The sequence below is a fragment of the Ranitomeya imitator genome, chromosome 7, assembly GCF_032444005.1.
Source record: "Ranitomeya imitator isolate aRanImi1 chromosome 7, aRanImi1.pri, whole genome shotgun sequence".
NCBI lineage: Eukaryota > Metazoa > Chordata > Amphibia > Anura > Dendrobatidae > Ranitomeya > Ranitomeya imitator.
In genome coordinates, this window is record NC_091288.1 from 132,923,597 (window position 1) to 132,945,548 (window position 21,952).

At 45.5% G+C, this 21,952-nt stretch overlaps 1 protein-coding gene across 5 annotated transcripts in view; it reads right to left on the reverse strand.

Moving 5' to 3' along the window:
• FBXL18 (F-box and leucine rich repeat protein 18) overlaps positions 1-21,082 on the reverse strand; it is a 218,573-nt gene extending 197,491 nt beyond the window's left edge. For 2 of the 5 annotated variants that reach the window (XM_069733819.1, XM_069733823.1), the window contains exons 1-2: positions 20,994-21,082; positions 7,675-7,866 (exon numbers count right to left, since the gene is read on the reverse strand). In XM_069733819.1, coding sequence (XP_069589920.1) covers positions 7,675-7,866; positions 20,994-21,014 — 213 coding nt within the window. In that variant the 5' untranslated portion in view covers positions 21,015-21,082. Of the gene's footprint in view, positions 1-7,674; positions 7,867-8,721; positions 9,005-20,694 lie in introns of those variants that run through there. The other 3 variants (XM_069733821.1, XM_069733822.1, XM_069733820.1) reach the window with 3 other exon arrangements.
• Positions 21,083-21,952: the final 870 nt, after the last annotated feature.

Sequence of the window (21,952 nt, forward strand, 5' to 3'; positions counted from 1 at the left end):
AACTAGACCATAATCTGAAAATAAATATAATCCACATATATACACATATAAAAACAGTATTGCATTCCATTGGAAGAGTCAACACATTCCATCAACAAAAGATATAATACTAAGAATTTCCCAACACAGATCACATGAATCTCAATTTGCAATATCAAATAACCAATTTACAAAATTCACGAAAAAATGGTCTAGATGGGATCAGATATTCCCTACCCCGATTACGTGAAGAGTCAGACAAGTTCATGCTCCATTCAATAAATATAAAGTTATAAATTTGATCCATGTTTCCAAATTGCTCTAATTTCCTTTCTTGGTTATACACCAAGATGTTTAGTGTTTCTCTTAAAGTACTAATGATACCAACAATATGTTTGATTGTACTTTATTCTATTTATTTTCTTTCCCTCTTTTCCCTCTCCTCCCTCCCTCCCTCTCCCCCCCTCTACTTTCCATCCCTCCCATTTGATTTGCTAGTTTGTTAAAATTTCAATAAAATATTTTGAAACCAAAGTGCTGCCCATTGTGTTGGATTGTCAATGCAACCCTCTTCTCCCACTCTTGACACACTGATAGTAACACCGCAGAAGAAATGCTAGCACAGGCTTCCAGTATCCATAGTTTCAGATGAAACTGTGGGAAATAATGCAAGTCTGACACACGTGTGTGTGTGTGTGTGTGTGTGTGTGTGTGTGTGTGTGTGTGTGTGTGTGTGTGTGTGTGTGCGCGCGCGCGCGTGCGGGGGGGGGGGGGGGGTTGGTAAAAATGACCTGTGAAGAAGATTCCCAGGGAGTCAGTATGCTCATCGAGACTCATCACCTCTACAGGTTTTTTTTGTCAAAACCATAAAAGAAATTCAGAGGTTTGTAAAACAAAAATTTTAACATGTGGAGCCATTTTTTACTTTTTTTTTTTCTGTGGATGAAGTTGTAGAGGCGTTTATAGATATTATTTGGGAGTTCATACGATGTTTTGATTGCTTTTGACTTTTTTGTTTTTTAAGCGCATGTGGTAGGTGGAAAAAAGCATTTCTAGGCCTTCAAGTTTTATTTTTCTTCACAGATCTTAATGTTGAGGTTAATTTTATATTTTGACAGATGGGACTTTTATGAATGTGGCTTCACCAGAAGAGTTTATTTTTTCCATGTCTCTATTTTTAATAGCCGAAAAGAAAAAGACTAAGTCAAGTTTAAATTTTTTTTTATTTGTCTATTACCCGATTTTCGCCTCAACTGAGCTCATCAATACACTGCACTGTAAGTGAAAGAAGTAGAGCTGCACCCATAAGAGGGAGGAGGTACGAGTGAAAATTGCAAACTGCCGCTGCAGTCACCAGTATGAAGCAACGTTGCAGTCACCAGTACGTTATGCCCAGCCCGTGATTCTGGAGACATGCACTCTTAAGTTAAGCAGGTTCTCATTGCTCCAGAAATGCCAAACATGTGGATATTATATGTGGTACACTGTGGGGATCAGAAGGGAGGGGGCATTTGGATTTGGGAGCACAGAATTAGCTGCATTTCTACAGCCTTGGTACTACAAGTAACGTGGAAGGCTCCTATATTTCTAATAACAAACCTGAGTGAGGCTTGCTTTTGTGCGGATTGAGTTGAAGCTTTTTATTTTTATTTTACATAATGTTTGGGATCACATTTATCTGGTTCTCTACGCTGAGCTCTTACTTTGGGTTTTCCATCTAAATCTCTGAGTGATGCAATTCAGATGAAACCCCAGAGGGATCCAGTCACTATAATGAGGCAACAGAGTTACTCTGGACTCCGTCTGGCCTCTGTTCAGTGGTGTCCTTTTCAGAAGTGCACAAAACTGTAAAACGGCACTTCTATGTAATCCTAAAAAGACGGACACCACCAGATCACAGGTCAGACAGCGTCTTCAGTGCCTCCATCTGCTTCATTATAGGTAATCTTCTGCCAAAGTCTCCGTCTGAATCCCATTTTTTGCCAAGGCAAACAGGATCATGGGGTGCATTAAAAGAGGTCTGGATACACATGATGAGAGCATTATACTGCCTCTGTACAAATCCCTAGTTAGACCGCACATGGAGTACTGTGTCCAGTTTTGGGCACCGGTGCTCAGGAAGGATATAATGGAACTAGAGAGAGTACAAAGGAGGGCAACAAAATTAATAAAGGGGATGGGAGAACTACAATACCCAGATAGATTAGCGAAATTAGGATTATTTAGTCTAGAAAAAAGACGACTGAGGGGCGATCTAATAACCATGTATAAGTATATAAGGGGACAATACAAATATCTCGCTGAGGATCTGTTTATACCAAGGAAGGTGACGGGCACAAGGGGGCATTCTTTGCGTCTGGAGGAGAGAAGGTTTTTCCACCAACATAGAAGAGGATTCTTTACTGTTAGGGCAGTGAGAATCTGGAATTGCTTGCCTGAGGAGGTGGTGATGGCGAACTCAGTCGAGGGGTTCAAGAAAGGCCTGGATGTCTTCCTGGAGCAGAACAATATTGTATCATACAATTATTAGGTTCTGTAGAAGGACGTAGATCTGGGTATTTATTATGATGGAATATAGGCTGAACTGGATGGACAAATGTCTTTTTTCGGCCTTACTATGTTACTATGTTACACGAAAATCCCAGTGCAAGCGCTCAGCGAAGAACGTAGGATAAATAGGTGTTGGGCCTTTCTGCGAACTTTGGGAGGCAGAATTTAAAGAAATAAAAAAAATAAAAATCAACAGCAGGTGAAGAATTGGTTTTACTTATTTTTACGCCGTTCCTCATGTTGTATAAGTGATTAGGCGACTTTATGCTTCGGATCAGTGCGATTACAACGATATCAGATATCGTGTTTTTATGTTTGGCTGCTGTCACACACACACTAAAAGATGCTTTTTTTTTTATTTGCATCACCATATTTTGAGAGCTACATTTTTTCCAAACTCTGACCCACAAAGTCATGTGAGAGCTTGTTTTTTTGTGGGACAAGTTGATGCTTTTACTGGTACCATTTGTACCGCTTTCTATAATGCTACACTCACATCAGTCATAGACTCAGTCGCCCCTCAAGCATGGCAAAGTGCGACAAATCAATAGGCAACCCTGGCACAACAATCTCACCAAAAAACTTTGACAAGCATTCAGGGTTGAAGAGCGGCGTTGGAAGAAAACACGCCTGCCAGATGACTTCACTGCTTTCAATCAAGCTACACTTGCCTTCAAATTAGCCCTCGCCTCTACTAAACAGACCTACTGCTACAGATTCTTTCTTCCCTTGGCATCAAAGACCTTGCCCTGTCCTGGATTGCCTTATACCTGTCCGACCTCACATTTAGCGCTTCCCACTCCCACACTACCTCTTCATCCTGCACTCTCTCTGTTGGAGTCCCTCAAGGCTCTGTCCTGGGGCCACTACTTTTTTCCATCTATACCCTTGGCCTAGGACAACTCAAAGTCCCATGGCTTCCAGTACCACCAGTAAGCGGACGACACTCAAATCTACCCAATCCATCGATTATGGTAAACTGTATCACGCTCTCTCCCGCACCTGTAATCCGCTGCCTTGGAGTAACTCTCGACTCTGCTCTGTCCATCAAACTGCACGCCACCTCCTGTCGACTCCAACTCTGAAATATTTCCAGAATCCGTCCCTTACTCAGCCCTCGATCTACTAAAACTCTTGTGCATGCCCTCATCATCTCCCGCCTTGATTCCTGCAACACTCTGCTCTGTGGCCTCCCCGCTAACTCTCTTGCACCACTCTAGTCTGTCCTCAACATTGCTGCCCAACTAATCCACCTCTTTCCTCCCGTTTCACCCCTTTGCAAATCCCTCCCTTGGCTCCCAATTCCGCAATGAATCCAGTTCAAACTACTGACACTGATCTACAAAGCCATCCACAACCTGTCCTCTCCCTATATCTCTGAACTAATCTCCCAATATCTTCCCTCACTTAATCTTCGATCCTCCCAAGACCTCCTACTCTCCTCCACACTTATTCGTTCCTCACACAACCGCCTTCAAGATTTCACCCAAATATCCCCAATCCTCTGGAATTCCATCCGCCTTGGTGATAGCGTTCTATTCCACTTTTTATCAGGCGGTATGATAAAGCATCGTTTTTTGCCTTTTTTATTTTTTAAGGTGTTCACTAAAGGGGATAACTAACTAGTGGGATAGTTTTTGCAGTTCAGGTTGTTGCGATCGCGGTGGTACTAAATATTTGTACTTTGCTTATATTTTTTTTCATACAAATATTTATAGATGTAATCTACTGTTATTTAATATATTTGATTTTTTTTTTTTAATAATTTTACAATTAAAAAAAAAAAGTTTTACTTTAACTTTTTTACTTTGACCCACTATGGGACTATCAATTCTTGTAGGCTGATTGCTTCAATAGCATGGGGATGCAGCAGCATCCCCATGCTGTACAAACTGTCAGCTCTGCACTGGCTGCGCATGATCAGCAACCTTCCTAGCTGAAGACAAGAGGTCGTCATGACAACATTGGGTCCTCATGGAAACAATCTGGACCCTGCATCATGCCACAGGGGTCTCTGACCCAAAGCAGGGCTAGCCCTCTGCCGCCTCCCGGAATGCTGCAATTGTGTTCGACAACAGCATTTGTGGGGTTCAAAGTGCCAGGAGCGGTGAGAGTCAGCTGTCAGAATCGGCTGACATCCGGGTGTGATCACGTGCGCACACCCTGTGTACGATCACCATGTCCTAATAATCCATTCCTGTTCAGGTAGGCCAGGGCAAAGGGACATATTATGACAAAAGTCAAAAAGGGGTTAAAGATTAATTCTCTGAGCTCGGTTGGTTTATTTAAATGTCCATTTATTATGCCATACCTCTATTTGTTTGTGCATATATCTGCTTCTTCAGAAACTTTATTATACCATGTCTGAGGAAGAGACCTAAGGGCATATGCACATGTTGCAGATTTGCCTGTGGAATTTTCCGAGCAGATTTTGCATCTCTTGGCAGAAAACGCAGGTAAAAATCAGTGCCGATTTTATGCGTTTTTTATTCTTTTTTTTTTCATGTGGATATGTATGGGTTTTTGTAAGCTAAATAAAGATCTACTTAACAAAAAAAAAAAAAAAAAAAAGAATTGATGTCATTTCTTGTCCAACTTCTTCATTTACTCCATTGAAGAATGTTTACACAACCAGATAGATCGATCTATATATAAATAGATAAATGATAGATATTATCTATTATCGATCGAACTACCAAGCCCGATGTTTAGTAATACACATAATAAAATGGTACATAAAGAGTTAAATAATGAAACACAAAATCTGTGTTAGGCCGGAGTTACAATTGGGAGAAACTCGTACCAGTCTCTCGCATCAATACCCAGCACTGCCGCCGCCACTTGGGACCGGAGCGTTCAGATGCATAGAAATACATGCAGCCACACACTCCGGTCCCAAGTGCAGGTGGCAGTGCCGAGTATTGAGGTGTGAGACTCGTGTCAGTTTGTCACAAGTGTGACCTCGGCCTTAGGGCTTGTTTCCACTAGCGAGATATACGTCCGAGTCTCGCATGTGGAAACGAAGCTCTGGTGCCGACGCTCCGGAGCAGAGCGTGCGGCCGCATAGCAACACATGGAGCCGCACGCTCCGCTCTGGAGTGCCGGCACCAGAGCTTCGTTTCCACATGCGAGACTCGGACATATATCTCGCTAGTGGAAACAAGCCTTTAAACGCAACATCTGCTTAATTTAAAAAAAAATAAGATAAGAAAAAATGGTGCGGGCTCCCGTGCAATTCTCTGCGCCAAAGAGGGAAAGCCAGTGACTGGGGGACAATGTTTACAGCCTAGGAAGGGGTTAATACCCATGGATCTTCCCAGGTTATGAATATCAGTCCGGAGCTGTATATTTAGCCTTTGGCTATATTTGGCTATTAAAATAGATGGACCCCCCCAAAAAAAACGATGTGGCTTCCCAAATAATTAATAGCCAGAGAAGGCTATGTAGACAGCTGCAAGCTGATATGCATAGCCTAGGAAGGGGCCATGGATACTGCCCCCCCCCATCCCTGGCAACAAACACCAGCTCATAGATATGGCGCATCTATAAGATGCGCCAATTTCGGCACTCAGCCTCTCTCTTCCCACTGCCCTGTAGTGGTGACATATGGGGTAATATTTGTGGAGTTGATGTCACCTTTGTATTTTAAGGAGACATCAAGCCTTCTTACTAATGGAGAGGTGTCAATAAGACACCTATCCATTACTAATCCTACCATTGTGAAAGGGTTAAATAGCCAGCATAAAGTATTTTAATTAAATAAAACACTACACAGTTTGCCATCTTTATTGTGCGCCTAATTCCTGCGACGCCTTCAATCTCCTGCAATAAAAATAAAATAAACTAAAACAAACACTTCCTGGTCTGATGTAGTCCATTTAATAACGACTATCCCATGACGATCTCCCCTATAAAGCAGTCACATCAGGAGATATGACCGTTCTACTGGGCCTCCAGTGACACACTGACAGAAGACAATGGCTCCTGCAGTGTTATCACAGCGGGGTTCAATGGAGTTCAGGCTCTCACTTTACGGCACTGCTGCGTGAGAATTTTCCCACGCAGCGGGGCCGCAAGTGATAGCAATCTCTAACAGCGGAGTGAAAAAGTGCAGGAGGATACCTGCCATCATTTTATCACCAGAGCCCCTGGAGAGCGGTCAAATCTCCTGATGTGACAGCTCTCCATGGGAGATAGTCGTGGGACTAAATGGATTACATCGGAACAGGGAGTATACTGTTGCTTTTTTTTTTTTTTTTTTTTTTTTTTTTTTTTACAGGAGATTGAGAGCGTCTGGGATTAGCTGTATGGGGAGTATGTAGTGTATGTGTACATGTGTTTTTGTTTTTTTACACTTGAACACAATTGCCTGTCACTGTAGCATAGCCGGATGGGTGTAGTAGTTCCATCGGACAATGCCTGCCTATAGACACACACACACCCCCAAGCACACATCCATGCCCGCCCATACCTCCTCCCGGCCACACACACACACACACACACACACACATACGGAGACCCCCCCTCCCGTCCACACCCCCTACAGACCACACACCTACACCGCAGACCCCCTGCTGGCTCACACACCCTCACCGACTACACACATGCCCACACCCCCCGCAGACCCCCCACCCACCAATCAATGGAAGTCAATGGGTGCAGAAACGCTGCAGATCCACAAAATCGTCAACATGCTGTGGAAAATAAAACTCCTCAAATCTGCAAGCTTTTTTTCTGCAGCATGTGCACACCAATTGTCAATTTCCCATTGACTATTATTGTTTGTGCACTACACTACGGATTTTCTGCAATTCCGTGCGTCCAACAACGCTGCGGAAAAGCATCAAAATCCACAACGTGTGCATATAGTCTAATAAGTCTCAAAAGCTTGCTTTGTAACATCATTTAATTTTATTTTTGTTAACCATTAATATTAATAACTACAATGTTAACTTGTTTTTACCACTGAGTGCACTTTAATTTCCCACACCAGATAAATTGATATCACCACCAAAAAGACTAATGCAAGTCAGATCCAGCATAGGAATGAAAACTGGACAGGTTTAATTTCTTGCATACAAGTACCGTGTGATGTGACCAACCTATGCATTCTCCATTCAGATTTTAGCAATTGAAAGAACCTACCTGATATTGCTTATGGAGAACCACACTGTTGGTCAGGCTCTTGTCAAGACATAATGCTGCAAATTTATGACATGTATTCTTCACATTAAGTATCAGATCTGTGCATGGAATGTAGCTTAAAATTTGCAGCAGGATTTCATCTGACAGATCAGTTGGATTAATGCAACTTTCCATTTTCGCATAGCTCCGAACCTAAAAATAGAACACATATTACTTATAACTCAGACCCCACCCTGTTTTTCATCTCTTAAAAAAAGCAAACAGGCTATAAAAAAAAATCCTAAAAAAAAAGTACCCTTACGAATCTCCACCATTTCTCTTGTAACGCTGTCCATGTCATCTGCAGATCTTGTATCGGTGTTGGGGGGATAAACTATAAGCCTCTTATTCATGAAGATTAAGGGTACTTTTGAGTTAAAAATCATCCCCCTCACATCTGTCCCCTACTTATTACTTGCATTCCAATTTTAAATTGGTAAGAAACAGGGGATCCATTCAAAGCAATATGAATACTGGTCTCAAATGTCGATGTTGAGGAGCCCTTGTCAAGGAGGAAGTCAGAAGTCAGGGGAGCAGTGTGATCCTGATGTCAGAAGATAAGCACACCCCTTTAATAAGAGAAGCAAATTTATAATTTCTTACTCCGGGGTTTAGCACGCCTTCTCTGCGTCGCTCTATTGACTGCACTCGCAACTCTGCTTCCCCAACAGCAGTTTTACTAGGCAGCTCCTACCACCACTCCTTGCCTGATCGCTGGTTTCCAGTTGTTTGTCTCTGGATCCTGTGGGTGCATATTTGTTTTGTCTCTCCCAATATCAACCCTGATTGTATACCCGTACCGTCTGATCTCTCCGGTCTTGAGCTCGGCTTCATACTCCGATCATGTGCTGCCTGCTCTGCCCCCAAATTATCTGACCATATCTTTGACTTTGTAATCCTTCACCTCATACCAGTGTCTGACCCTTACAGCCACATGTTGCAGACCCGGGGACTGCCCTGGAGTGGTACATGGTGACTGCTTGTAGCCAAGTTTATCCTCATCCTCACCATTAGATTCTCTAGTGAATACCAGGTAGTCACTTAGTTACACCCCTCCAGAGTAACTCCCGCCTGTAGCACTGTTGATCCACATCCACCAGCATTACATCAATTTTGTTATGCCTTTATGTAATGTGGTCATACGAGAGGTGTCATCAGTATGAAATCGGTGGCAGTCTGACAAGTCACATCCACTGACCAGAAGATAACAACTCAGGGAGTAGCTGGAAGAAAACACAGGGAAATGGAGCAGCAGGGAACAGCTTCATTAAGGCTACGTTCACATTTGTGGCTTTGGACGCAGCGTCGTGGACGCAACGCACGAAAGAGGCAAGTAGAACGCATGCATTTTTGACGCATGCGTTCAACCCTTTTTTACTATATAGGGTCTTTTCATTTTTTTTTTTTTTTAAAGTAAAGAACGCATGCGTCCTACAACGCACAACAACACAAGTGCTTGCGTCTTCTGCGTTGCCAATACACTTCAATTTGCTTCGACGACGCAAATACAACGCAAGTGCGACGCAAGCGTTTTTTAAAAATTTTGGACGCAGAAAAAATGCAACATGTTGCATTTGCAACGCACTGCCAGGTGCGTCGAAAGGACGCATGCGTCGCAAAACGCACCGAAACGCATGAAAACGAACGCACATGCGTCCCCAATGTTAAAGATAGGGAAGCATGACGCGTGCGTTGTTTTGCGGCGACGCCGTTGCGTCCAAAGCCGCAAATGTGAACGTAGCCTTAGTGTGTAGCAACCAATGCCAGATTTAAATTATATAATAACATAATTAGCAAGAAAAAAAAGACGTTTGTCCATCCAGTTCAGCCTATAATCCGTCAGAATAAATCCCCAGTTCTACGTCCTAAAGAACCGAATAACGGTAAGATACAATCTACTATATAATTGTCTAAGGGTCACTTCCGTCTTTCTGTCTGTCACAGATATTCATTGGTCGAGGCCTCTGTCTGTCATGGAATCCAAGTCGCTGATTGGTCTCACCAGCTGCCTGTTATGGCTGCCGTGACCAATCAGCGACGGCCACAGTCTGATTAGTCCCTCCCTACTCCCCTGCACTCAGCGACCGCTCCATACACCCGCAGTCACCGCTCACACAGGGTTAATGCCAGCGATAACGGACCGCGTTATGCCGCGGGTAACTCACTCCATTACCGCCGCTATTAACCCTGTGTGACCAAGTTTTTACTACTGATGCTGCCTATGCAGCGTCAATAGTAAAAAGATCTAATGTTAAAAATAATAAAAAAAAATAAAAAATAGAATTATTCTTACCGTTAATTCGGTTTCTAGGAACCTTCCACGACAGCGGTACTGGAGGATGTCTCCCCGCCCTAATGGGGGACAGGAAACACAAAGAGGTTAAATACCCTCCCCTTCCTGCCACCTCCAGTGTTTTTTCTGGACACAGTAGTATGTATAGTTACCACTTAAGTGCAGGAATCATCCAATAAAATCATCAGATAGGGAGGGAAATTAGTGCTGTCGTGGAAGGTTCCTAGAAACCGAATTAACGGTAAGAATAATTCTATTTTCTCCAGTCACCTTCCACGACAGCGGTACTGGAGTAGTACCAACAGATAATTTCTAGGGGGGGGACAACCGCCTGCAGAACTGTTCTGCCGAAAGTTAAATCCCAGTTGAAATCAAGCCTGTAGTGCCTGGTGAACGTATGTACTGATGACCAGGTGGCAGCTCTGCAAATCTGCTCCGTAGAAGCGTTACCCCTCTCTGCCCATGATGTTGACACCGACCGTGTAGAATGGGCCTTCAGTGATGGAGGAAGTGGTAGATTCTGGGATGAGTATGCCAGAGATATGGCTTGTTTAATCCAGTTGGCGATAGTATTTTTCGTAGCCTTTCTGCCTTTGTTCTTCCCGGAGAGTTGAATGAAGAGATTTTGGTCAATCCTCCAACTCTCTGTTTGTGAAAGATAATGTAAAACCACTCTGCGGACATCCAGAGTGTGGAAGGACTCTTCCCTCACATTAGAAGGATCTGGGTAGAATGAGGGCAACACTATGTCCTGACCTCTATGAAAGTCTGATGTTACTTTAGGTAGGAAGGTAGGATCTAGACGCAGGATTATACTATCAGATGTTACCCTCAAGTAAGGCTCCTGTATGGATAGGGCATGTAGTTCCCCTATCCGTCTGGCAGAGGTAATATCCACTAAAAAGACCGTTTTTAGGGTAAGAACCTTTAATGAAATCTGAGATAAAGGTTCAAAAGGATCTCGAGTTAGACTCTTAAGGACCAGATTAAGGTCCCAAGGAGGAGTATTGTTGAGAACTCTGGGACGGATTCTAGTTGCTGAAGTAACAAAGCGCCTGATCCACCGATGTTTGGCTAGATCCTGATCGAAATAGGAGCTAAGTGCTGAAATTTGTACCTTTAAGGTGTTAGGCTTAAGACCCAACTCTAGACCTTTTTGCAAGAAGTCCAGAATTTTGGCAATATTTGGATGAAATGGGTCAGGAATATCTGGAAGATACCACGATGAAAACCTCTTCCAGATTTTGGCATAAATGGCATTTGTTATGGGTTTTCTACTGTTCTGGAGAGTATGAATTACTCCATCTGAGAGACCCCTTGCCTTTAGTATCTCGGCCTCAGAAGCCATGCCGAAAGATTCAATCTGTGCAGGTTTGGATGCAGCAATGGACCCTGACGAAGAAGATTTTCCTTCTGAGGTAGACACACTGGACCTTCCTGAGCCATGTCTAACAGGGCGCTGTACCAACTCCTCCCTGGCCATGTTGGCGCGATCAAAATCGCCGTAACTCGTTCCGATCGGATCTTCTGTAGAGTTTTCGATATCAATGGGATCGGAGGGAATGCATAAACAAGGTTGAACCTCCACGGGTGAGAGAACGCATCCATGCCCAGTGCTCTGTCTGTCATATTTAAGGAGAAATAAGTTCTCAGCTTGGCATTTTGACTGTTGGCAAAAAGGTCCACCTCTGGGATCCCCCATCTGGAAATCAGGGAGAGAAAGACCTCCTGGTCCAGACACCATTCTCCTGGATGCACATCCCTTCTGCTCAAGAAATCTGCCTGGGTATTGGCTGACCCCTTCAGGTGAATTGCTGAGATAGAGAGAACGTGTCTCTCTGCCCAGAAAAAAATGTTTGAGGCTAAGGTCTTTAGTTTCCTGAATCTTGTGCCTCCTTGATGACGAAGGTATGCTACCGTGGTCATGTTGTCGGAATATATTCTGACATGGTGTCCTTGAACAAGGGAGGATGCAGCTCTTAATGCTTCTTCTACCGCTTTCAGTTCTCTGAAGTTTGAAGAGCTTGCTCTGATGTCTGGGGCCCAGGTGCCCTGGAAATGGGTTCCCTCGACTATAGCTCCCCATCCCCTTTGACTGGCATCCGATGTTAGTGTCTTTAGTGGGATCTGATCCCAACTGACCCCCTTTTGGAGGTTTCGAACCCGTAGCCACCATGCCAGGGATGTCTTGACATGATTGGGAAGGCAAACTCTCTTGGAGAGAGAACTCTGCTGACCGTCCCAGGATGATAGGACATGGGTTTGGAGGATTCTCGTGTGGGCTTGTGCCCAAGGTACCATCTGGATACAAGATGTTAGAGATCCCAGCACAGACATGGAATGTCGTAGAGTAGGAGCCTTCAGGGTTCTGAATGCTGTTATCTTCTGTACCAGATCGAGTTGACGTTCTCTGGGCAGAAAGGATTTCCTCGCCTCCGAGTCCAGAAGAACTCCTAGGAATTTCTTCCTCCTGGAGGGATGAAGGTCCGATTTTTCTAGATTTGGGATCCAACCCAATGATTTTAGGATTTCTAGAGACCTTGTTAAGTCGGCACTGAGGCGGGAGACTGAGGGAGCGACATTGAGAAGATCGTCTAGATAGGGTACCATGCAGATCCCCTGAAGACGGATGAATATAATGGCTTCTGCCATGATTTTTGTAAAGACTCTGGGTGCTGAGGCGATTCCGAAGGGAAGGGAGTTGAACTGATAGTGTACTATCTCCCGATCCTGAGATATTGCAAATCTTAGGAACTTCCGGAATTCTGGATGGATTGGGACGTGGTAATAAGCGTCCCTCAAATCTACTGTAGCCATCGCCCAGTCCTGTCCTATCAGAGGGATCGCTGTCTTGACCGACTCCATCTTGAACCTCCTGTAGGTTATTACTTGATTCAGGGGCTTCAAGTTGATTATTATTCGGTGCTTCCCCGAAGGCTTCTTGATCAGAAACAGGTGAGACTAGTGTCCTCTGCCAATTTCTTGCTGAGGTACTGGGGAAATTACTCCTTCCTGGAGTAAGTTCTGTAGGCCGGAAAGGAATGCGCCCTGAGGGCTGAGACTCTGCAATGAGGTTATCCTCAAGTGATGAGGGGGAGGGCTCTCGAACTCTAATTTTAGTCCATTCTGAATAGTGTCGAGTACCCACTGGTTCGACGAAATGGACCTCCACTGGTTGATAAAGTTCGAGAGACGCCCCCCAACGCCCTGGGCGTAGTCACTGCTTTTCTGGGGCCTGCTGGGACTGGGGAACTAGGATGTTCCTACCTTTCCCCCCTTTAGGATAGCTCCAGCGTCCTGATTTGCCTTTCCCTTTGAATTCCCGTTGGAAGGGTTGCTCTTTTGAGGGACGAAAAAAACGTTTCTTCGGATTTCTCTGTTCCGGAAGCGCTTTCTTTTTGTCCGTTGCTTTATCCAGAATATCATCCAGGGCCTGCCCGAACAGATAGCGGCCCTGAAAGGGAATGGCACATAGTTTTGTTTTGGACGTTATATCCCCACTCCAAGACTTGAGCCATAGAGCTCTTCTGGCTGAGTTAGAGAGAACTGCTGATTTGGCAGCCACTCTTACGGACTCTGCCGAGGCATCGGCCAGGAAGCCCGTAGCTTTCTGGAGAAGCGGGAGAGAATCTAAGATTATTTCCCTAGATGTTCCCTGGGTAAGGTGGTCTTCCAGCGTGCGGAGCCAACGAAATAGGGATCTAGCCACGCAGGTGGACGCAATGTTAGTTTTAAGGAGATTGGTAGAAGTCTCCCACGATCTTCTTAGTAAACTCTCCATTTTGCGGTCCATAGGGTCTCTGAGTTGGGAAGAATCCTCGAAAGGGAGAGTTGTCTTTTTTGACACTCTAGAGACCTGCACGTCTACCTTAGGGGTATCCCACAGAGAGACATCTCCATCGAGAGAAAAACGATTTTTAAGCTCAGAGGGAACAGAAAGACCTTTTTCAGGTGATTCCCATTCATGAAGGATGAGACTCTGTACATTCTCATGTATAGGGAACCCTTTTAATTTTTTAGGTTTCAACCCACCGAACATCTCATCCTGCACCGATGGCTTCTCCTCCTCCTCTTCCGACACCCATTGTCCCCCTGACCATACTGATTAACTCCTGTATGTCCTCTGAGGAAAAATAATATTTTTTACTCTCCTCTCTGGGGGTGGAAGTGGAGCCCTCATTCTCCCACAAATCCTCCGAGCCGGAGGAATGAACTTCACCAGAATCTGAATCAGAAGTAACCGCCGCCGTCTTCCTTTTTTTAGGAGGAGGAGGCGGTGGTGGTAACAGAGACTGGGAAAGGGCCGATACCGAGGATTGCACTTCCTGTTTAATGAGGGATTTAATGCTCTCAAACAAGGATGGCTGTTCCGAGCGAATTATTTCATCGGTGCAGGGCTGGCATAGTCTCTTCTTGTAAGAAGAAGGTAGCTTTGCTGCACAAACACCACATTTACGATCTTCCGTTTTTGTCTTGGAAGATCTGTCCTTCCTAGGAGCAGAGGCCTTGTCTCCCTAAAAAAAGAGAGAGAAGGGGACTAAGTATATGGCACCCTAAGGAATACAGGGATAGAGGGACCTTAACCCACTACTCACGGTAGGAGGGAGGACGCAGGGCTCGGCAGAAGCAGAGACGGATCTGTCACCCTCCATGGTCAGTCAGTACTGTAGTCCAGTCAGTCAGACAGGGGGCCTTACCTGGAGGTGACTACCAGGGTTAAATACCGTGGAAGCTGCGTCCAATGTTGTGCTCCTCCTCCCGGTCCCAGGCGTAGGAGAAAGACCGCTATGCCGCCAACAGAAACTGCAGTCCGACGTGCGTGCGTTCCACCGCTGGAACGCACATGCCGAGAACCGGAAGTTCGGGTACTTCTGGTTCGCGCGTCCACTGTTTCCGGCCATGAGGAGAGGAGGAAATGCCGGGGAGCCGCGCGGGGACCCCGGCCGCACCACACCGCTCCGCTTTACTCCCGAAGGAGCGCGGGAGGAGCGGAGATAGGGTCCCGAGTCCGCACCATGTGGGGAGACGGGAGCAGCGCCGCAGGGAGGAGACACATCCCGACCCAGGCTGCCCGGCTAGGTAAGACCTGAGTGCTCCGATCGCCGGCCACGGCAGCACTACCGCAGGACCTCTTCATGCCCCAATAGGGGACAGGAAAAACACTGGAGGTGGCAAGAAGGGGAGGGTATTTAACCTCTTTGTGTTTCCTGTCCCCCATTAGGGCGGGGAGACATCCTCCAGTACCGCTGTCGTGGAAGGTGACTGGAGAAAATCATCATATTCTCACCCTCCGGCGCCTTTCCCGCTCCTCCGGTGCTAAAAATGGTATGCGACAAGGACCTTCCATGACGTCATGGTCACATGACCGCGACGTCATCACAGGTCCTGCGCGAGAAGGACCAGCCATGACGTCACGGTCATGTGACCGCGACGTCATCATACCCTGGAACCGGACGCTGGCGAACAGGCGACAGAACTACAAGGGGCCCTCGGATCTGAAGGGGAGTATGTTTATTTTTTATTTTTTTTTATCCTGTAACATACGTGGCTGGGCAATATACTAAGTAGCTGGGCAATATACTACGTGGCACAGCCCCCATAGAATGTAATACAGCACAGCCCCCATAGAATGCAGCACAGCCCTCATAGAATGTAATGCAGCTCCCCCCCCCCATAGCCCCACAATCCAGTTATCACTCATGACCGTGACATCATGGAAGGTGCTTGTCGCATACCATCGTTAGCACCGGAACCTGCCACCTTGCTGGAGCGGTCACTGGAGATACGCGAGGAGCGGGAAAGGCGCCGGAGGGTGAGTATATGATGATTTTTAATTTTTTTAAAATTATTTTTAACATTAGATCTTTTTACTATTGACGCTGCATAGGCAGCATCAATAGTAAAACCTTGGTCACACAGGGTTAATAGTGGCAGTAACGGAATGAGTTACCCGTGGCATAACGCGGTCCGTTACCGCTGGCATTAACCCTGTGTGAGCGGTGACGGCGGGGAGTATGGAGCGGGCGCCGAGCACTGACAGCAGGGGAGTAGAGAGGGACTAAACGGACTGTGGCCATCGCTGATTGGTCGCGGCAGCCATGACAGGCAGCTGGCGAGACCAATCAGCGACTTGGATTCCATGACAGACGGAGACCACGACTAATGAATATCTGACAGACAGAAAGACAGAAGTGACCCTTAGACAATTATAATGAGTGAGTGAGTGAGTGTATATATCGTATATACTCGAGTATAAGCCGACCCCCCTAATTTTGCCACAAAGAAACTGGGAAAACTTAATGACTCGAGTATAAGCCTAGGGTGGGAAATGCAGCAGCTACCGGTAAATTTCTAAAGTAAAAATAGATACCAATAAAAGTAAAATTAATTGAGACATCAGTAGGTTAAGTGTTTTTGAATATCCATATTGAATCAGGAGCCCCATATAATGCTCCATAAAGTTTGATGGGCCCCATTAGATGCTCCATATTAAAATATGCCCAATATAATCCTGCATAAAGGGTTATAAGGGCCCCATACGATGCTCCGTACAGACACTTGCCCCATATAATGCTGCACAAGCGTTATGGCCCCATAAGATGCTCCATACAGTCTCTTGCCCCATTATAGTGCTGCACAAGTGTTATGGCCCCATAAGATGCTCCATACAGTCTCTTGCCCCATTATAGTGCTGCACAAGTCTTATGGCCCCATAAGATGCTCCATACAGTGACTTGCCCCTTATAATGCTGTACAAGTGTTATGGCCCCATAAGATGCTCCGTACAGTGACTTGCCCCTTATAGTGCTGCACAATTGTTATGGCTCCATACAGTCACTTGCCCCTTATAGTGCTGCACAAGTGTTAAAGGGAACCTGTCACCCTGTTTTTTCAGATTGAGATATAAATACTGTTAAATAGGGCCTGCGCTGTGCGTTACTATAGTGTATGTAGTGTACCCTGATTCCCCACCTATGCTGAGAAATACATTACCAAAGTCGCCGTTTTCGCCTGTCAATCAGGCTGGTCAGGTCGGGTGGGCGTGGTGACATCGCTCTTTCTTCCCCAGCTTTCCGTTGGTGGCGTAGTGGTGTGCGCATGTAGCAGTGACGAATCCACTGCGCGCACGTGAAGAAGCAGCGCGCGATCTGCGCTATTACCCCGTCATCGGTGGGGGCGGCCATCTTCCTTTGCATCTCGGCTTTGGGAAAATGGCCGCCGCGATCTCTTCTGCGCACGCGCGGCATCCCGCGGCCATTTTCCTGAAGCCCCGTGCAGCAGAGCACTCCATCTGCGCACGCGCGGCCCCAGGAAGATGGCCGCCCCCACCGATGACAGGGGGTAATAGCGCAGATCGCGCGCTGCTTCTTCACGTGCGCGCAGTGGATTCGTCACTGCGACATGCGCACAACACTACGCCACCAACGGAAAGCTGGGGAAGAAATTGCGATGTCACCACACCCACCTGACCTGACCAGCCTGATTGACAGGCGAAAACGGCGACTTTGGTAAAGTATTTCTCAGCATAGGTGGGGAATCAGGGTACACTACATACACTATAGTAACGCACAGCGCAGGCCCTATTTAACAGTATTTTTATCTCAATCTGAAAAAAACGGGGTGACAGGTTCCCTTTAATGCCCCATAAGATGCTCCATACAGTGACTTGCCCCATATGCTTTTGCTGCGATAAAAAAAAATTAAAAAAATCACATACTCACCTCTCTTCGCTCAGGACCCCTGGCACTTTCAATATTTACCTGCTCCTCGTGCGGCTCCATCTTCAGCACCGACGTTCAGCAGAGGGCGCGCACTGACTACGTCACCGCGCCCTCTGACCTGAGCGTCACAGCCAGAGGACGATGAAGATGGAGCCGCACCGGAACGAGGAGCGGTAAATATCGCGCAGCGCTCCCCTCCCCATATACTCACCTACTGCTGGCGCTGTGCAGTCCCTGCTTCTTCCAGCGCTGCATCTTCTTCCTGTATTGAGCGGTCAGTTACCGCTCACGACAGTAATGAATATGCGGCTCCACCCCTATGGGAGGTAGAGCCGCATATTCATTACTGTAATGAGCGGTACCATGTGACCGCTCAGCACAGGAAGAATCTGCAGCGTTGGAAGAAGCAGGGACCTGCAGGGACCGCACCAGCAGTAGGTGAGTATAATTAGACACCCCTCACCTGCCGACCCCGGGTATGACTCGAGTATAAGCCGAGAGGGGGACTTTCAGCCCAAAAAAATGGGCTGAAAATCTCGGTTTATACGGTGTGTGATTATATATTTCATACAGCGCTAGTTCGCAGAAAAGCCGGTAATTCAACTGCCGGCTTTTCTGCTAACTAGAGCTATAGATAGATAGAGATTATATATATATATATATATATATATATATATATATATATATATATATATATATATATATATATATATATATATATATATATATATATATATATATATATACACACATATATACACATATATACACACATATACACTGTATATATGTTTTTACTAATATTTGAGGCCAGGGATCCATTCTATGTCCGTTTTGCAAGCCGGCGAGAAAATCTCACCGTAGGGATGCCATACGGATGTCACATGGATAATTTGATGAGAGGAAATCGCATCCTCGCACTGCACACGGATCACTGTTTTGGTAAAATTTGTTCGATTCTCGTCCGAGTAAAACGGACCGTATTTGTATACGTTGTGTGGGTCCCTGGCCTTAAGCACATAGTTATACATCTTATTACTTCTACCCAAGTGCATGACGTTACATTTATCCCCATTAATGCTCATTTGCCATTGATCAGCCCAAGCTTCTAGTTTACATAAATCATCCTGTAATATAAAATTGTCCTCCTCTGTATTGATTACCCTGCAGAGTTTAGTGTCATCTGCAAATATTGAAATTCCGCTCTGTATGCCCCCTACAAAATCAATAAATATAAGAGGGCCCAATACTGACCCCTGTGGTACCCCACTGCTAAACGCGACCTAGTCCGAGTGTGCTCCATTAATAACCACCCTTTGTTTCTTATCCCTGAGCCAGCTCTCAACCCACTTACACATATTTTCCCCTATCCCCATTATTCTCATTTTATGTATCAACCTTTTGTGTGGCACCGTATCAAAAGCTTTTGAAAAGTCCATATAGACTACATCCACTGAGTTCCCTTGGTCCAGTCCGGAACTTACCTCTTCATAGAAACTGATCAAATTAGTCTGACATGAACGGTCCCTAGTAAACCCGTGTTGATACTGGGTTATGAGGCTATTCCTTGTCAGATACTCCAGCATAGCATCCCTTAGAATGCCCTCCAGGATTTTACCCACAGTAGAGGTTAAGCTTACTGGCCGATAATTTCCGAGTTCAGTTTGTGTCCCCATTTTGAATATTGGCACCACATTTGCTACACGCCAGTTCTGTGGTGTCGATCAAAAGTACAACTTGTCCCGCAAAAAAAAAACAAGCCTCACATGGCCAAATTGACAGAAAAATAAAAAAGTAATGGCACTAGGAAGGAGGGGAGCAAAAAAAAAAAATGCAAAAACGAGAAAGGGCTCCATCATGAAGGGGGTTAAGTTACCCACAATAAGGTACGCCTTTTGGATGGCTGTTAAGACTCCCATGAATTAGCCAATTTGTGCCAAGTACCTGCTCTCATTTTAATGACATTTTCTTGTAGCAACAGTGCAACTCAATTTTTCTAATATTCCATATGTACATTTACCATGAGCATAATGAAATTCCTATTTTCTAAATTTGCTATTTTTTCTACATTTCACAGTGCGGCATTATATCCTTAGTTTTAAAGGCAACCTAACATCAATTTCATGCTGCCTGAAGTACGGGCTACATGAAACTGAATCCAACTCACTATTTTCAGCCAGGTATCTTATTTTTTCTGCAACAATGCAGCATTGCAGAGTAAAACATTTCTAAGTCTACGTTCACATTTGCGTTGTGCGATGTTGCGTCCGAGATGCAACGCACAACGCAAAACAAAACGCACGCTAAAACGCAGCGTTTTACGACGCATGCGTCCTTTTTTGCATGCAAAAAAAATGCAACTTGCTGTGTTCCCTGCGCCCCTACGCTTGCGGCAAAAAAAACCGCATGCATCGCAAAACGCAGCACAACGCATGTCCATGCGCCCATGTTAAATATAGGGGCGCATGACGCATGCGTCGCCGCGGTTGCGCCCGACAAATGTGAACGTAGCCTAACTGCCATCATGCAGCCAAGCTCTGATAGTTCGGGCACCATCAAATTAATTACTTTAAATTTTGTCGTTAAAGATGTGGTCCAGGCAAACTTTTCTTAGGAAAGCAGATATGTAAAAAACAAAGCCATATTTACCAACCAGCACCCATCAGGATCCGCGCAGGCTACAGTGATGTCGCCGTTCCACCAAAATGTTACGCTCTGTGATTGGCTGGAGCAGTCAGGGTGACGTCAGCAGCACATCATCAGATGTAATTAAAGTGACCAGACGGCTGCAACCAATCACATGACACAGTGGTCCTGAGCGGATCAAACATCACCGTTACCGAACACTACGTAGACCAGAGTGCCCTGCGCTGGATCTCGGCGGGCTAATAAGCTGCATTTATCATATTTTGCATATTGTTTTTGTTTTAACATGAAAAGGTGGACAACTTTAATGAACTTGCTTACGTTATTTTCCAGAATGCAAGTCTTCAAATGTAAATAAAACAAATAAAAGTGCAATCAATTAACAGTAATTAATATGCATAACGCTCCTGAGTGACAGGTGAGAGCCCCTCCCGTTTGCACATTTCAGAGCGGCCATGTGATAAGGTGTTTATGTTCCTGCTTTCAAACCTTGCGTGTGCCAGCACAAACTTCTATCGGCTTCTTTTCGTCTCCCGAGAGAGAGGCTTTGGGGTGCGCCCTCCTGGCCCGTGATACTCAGGGAAGACGGGAGGGAACCAGGAACCCTGGCAGATACTCACGGCGGTACACGCATCCGCCATATGTGGCTGAGCCTTTCTCTTCCCACAATGCACTAGAATCCAGGAGCCATGAACAGCATGATCAGCAGCGGTGCGCAGGCGTAGGCGCCTTTGTTATGTGGAGTTTTTTTCTCTCAATAACTTTATTGCTAACGTCACAAAGAACATTTGTAGAGAAGGTGGATGGTTACGAGGGTCCGGTTGCCTAGCAACCTGCTGGGAAGAAGCTTAATACTAGCCTGCAAATTGTTAGTAATGCATACCATCCAACTTTCTTAGAACGCAAAGTGGGACGAAGGCAGCCGCGCGGCAAATTTTAGGCCACGCCCATGACCACACCCATTTTACGACGCATCACACCCATATCCATCCCCCCAAACCACACCCATTTAGCGCTGCTGATCACACTGTTTCATAAACAATAATTAAAAACAGAAAAAATATGGCCACACAGTGCTCCATGCTGTATAATGGCCTCACATGATGCTCCATACTGTATACTGGCCACAAAGTGCTCCATACTGTATAATGGCCTCACATGATGCTCCATACTTTATAATGGCCACACTTGATGCTCCATACTGTATAATGGCCTCACATGATCCTCCATACTGTATAATGGCCCCACATGATGCTCTATACTATACAATGGCAACACATGATGCTCCATACTGTATAATGGCCTCACATGATGCTCCATACTGTATACTGGCGACAAAGTGCTCCATACTGCATAATGGCCTCACATGATGCTCCATACTGTATAATGGCCTCACATGATGTTCCATACTGTATAATGGCCTCACATGATCCTCCATACTGTATAATGGCCCCACATGATGCTCCATACTGTATAATGGCCTCATAATATGCTCCATACCTTATAATGGCCCCACATGATGCTCCATACTGTATAATGGCCTCACATGATGCTCCATAATGTATACTGGCCACAAAGT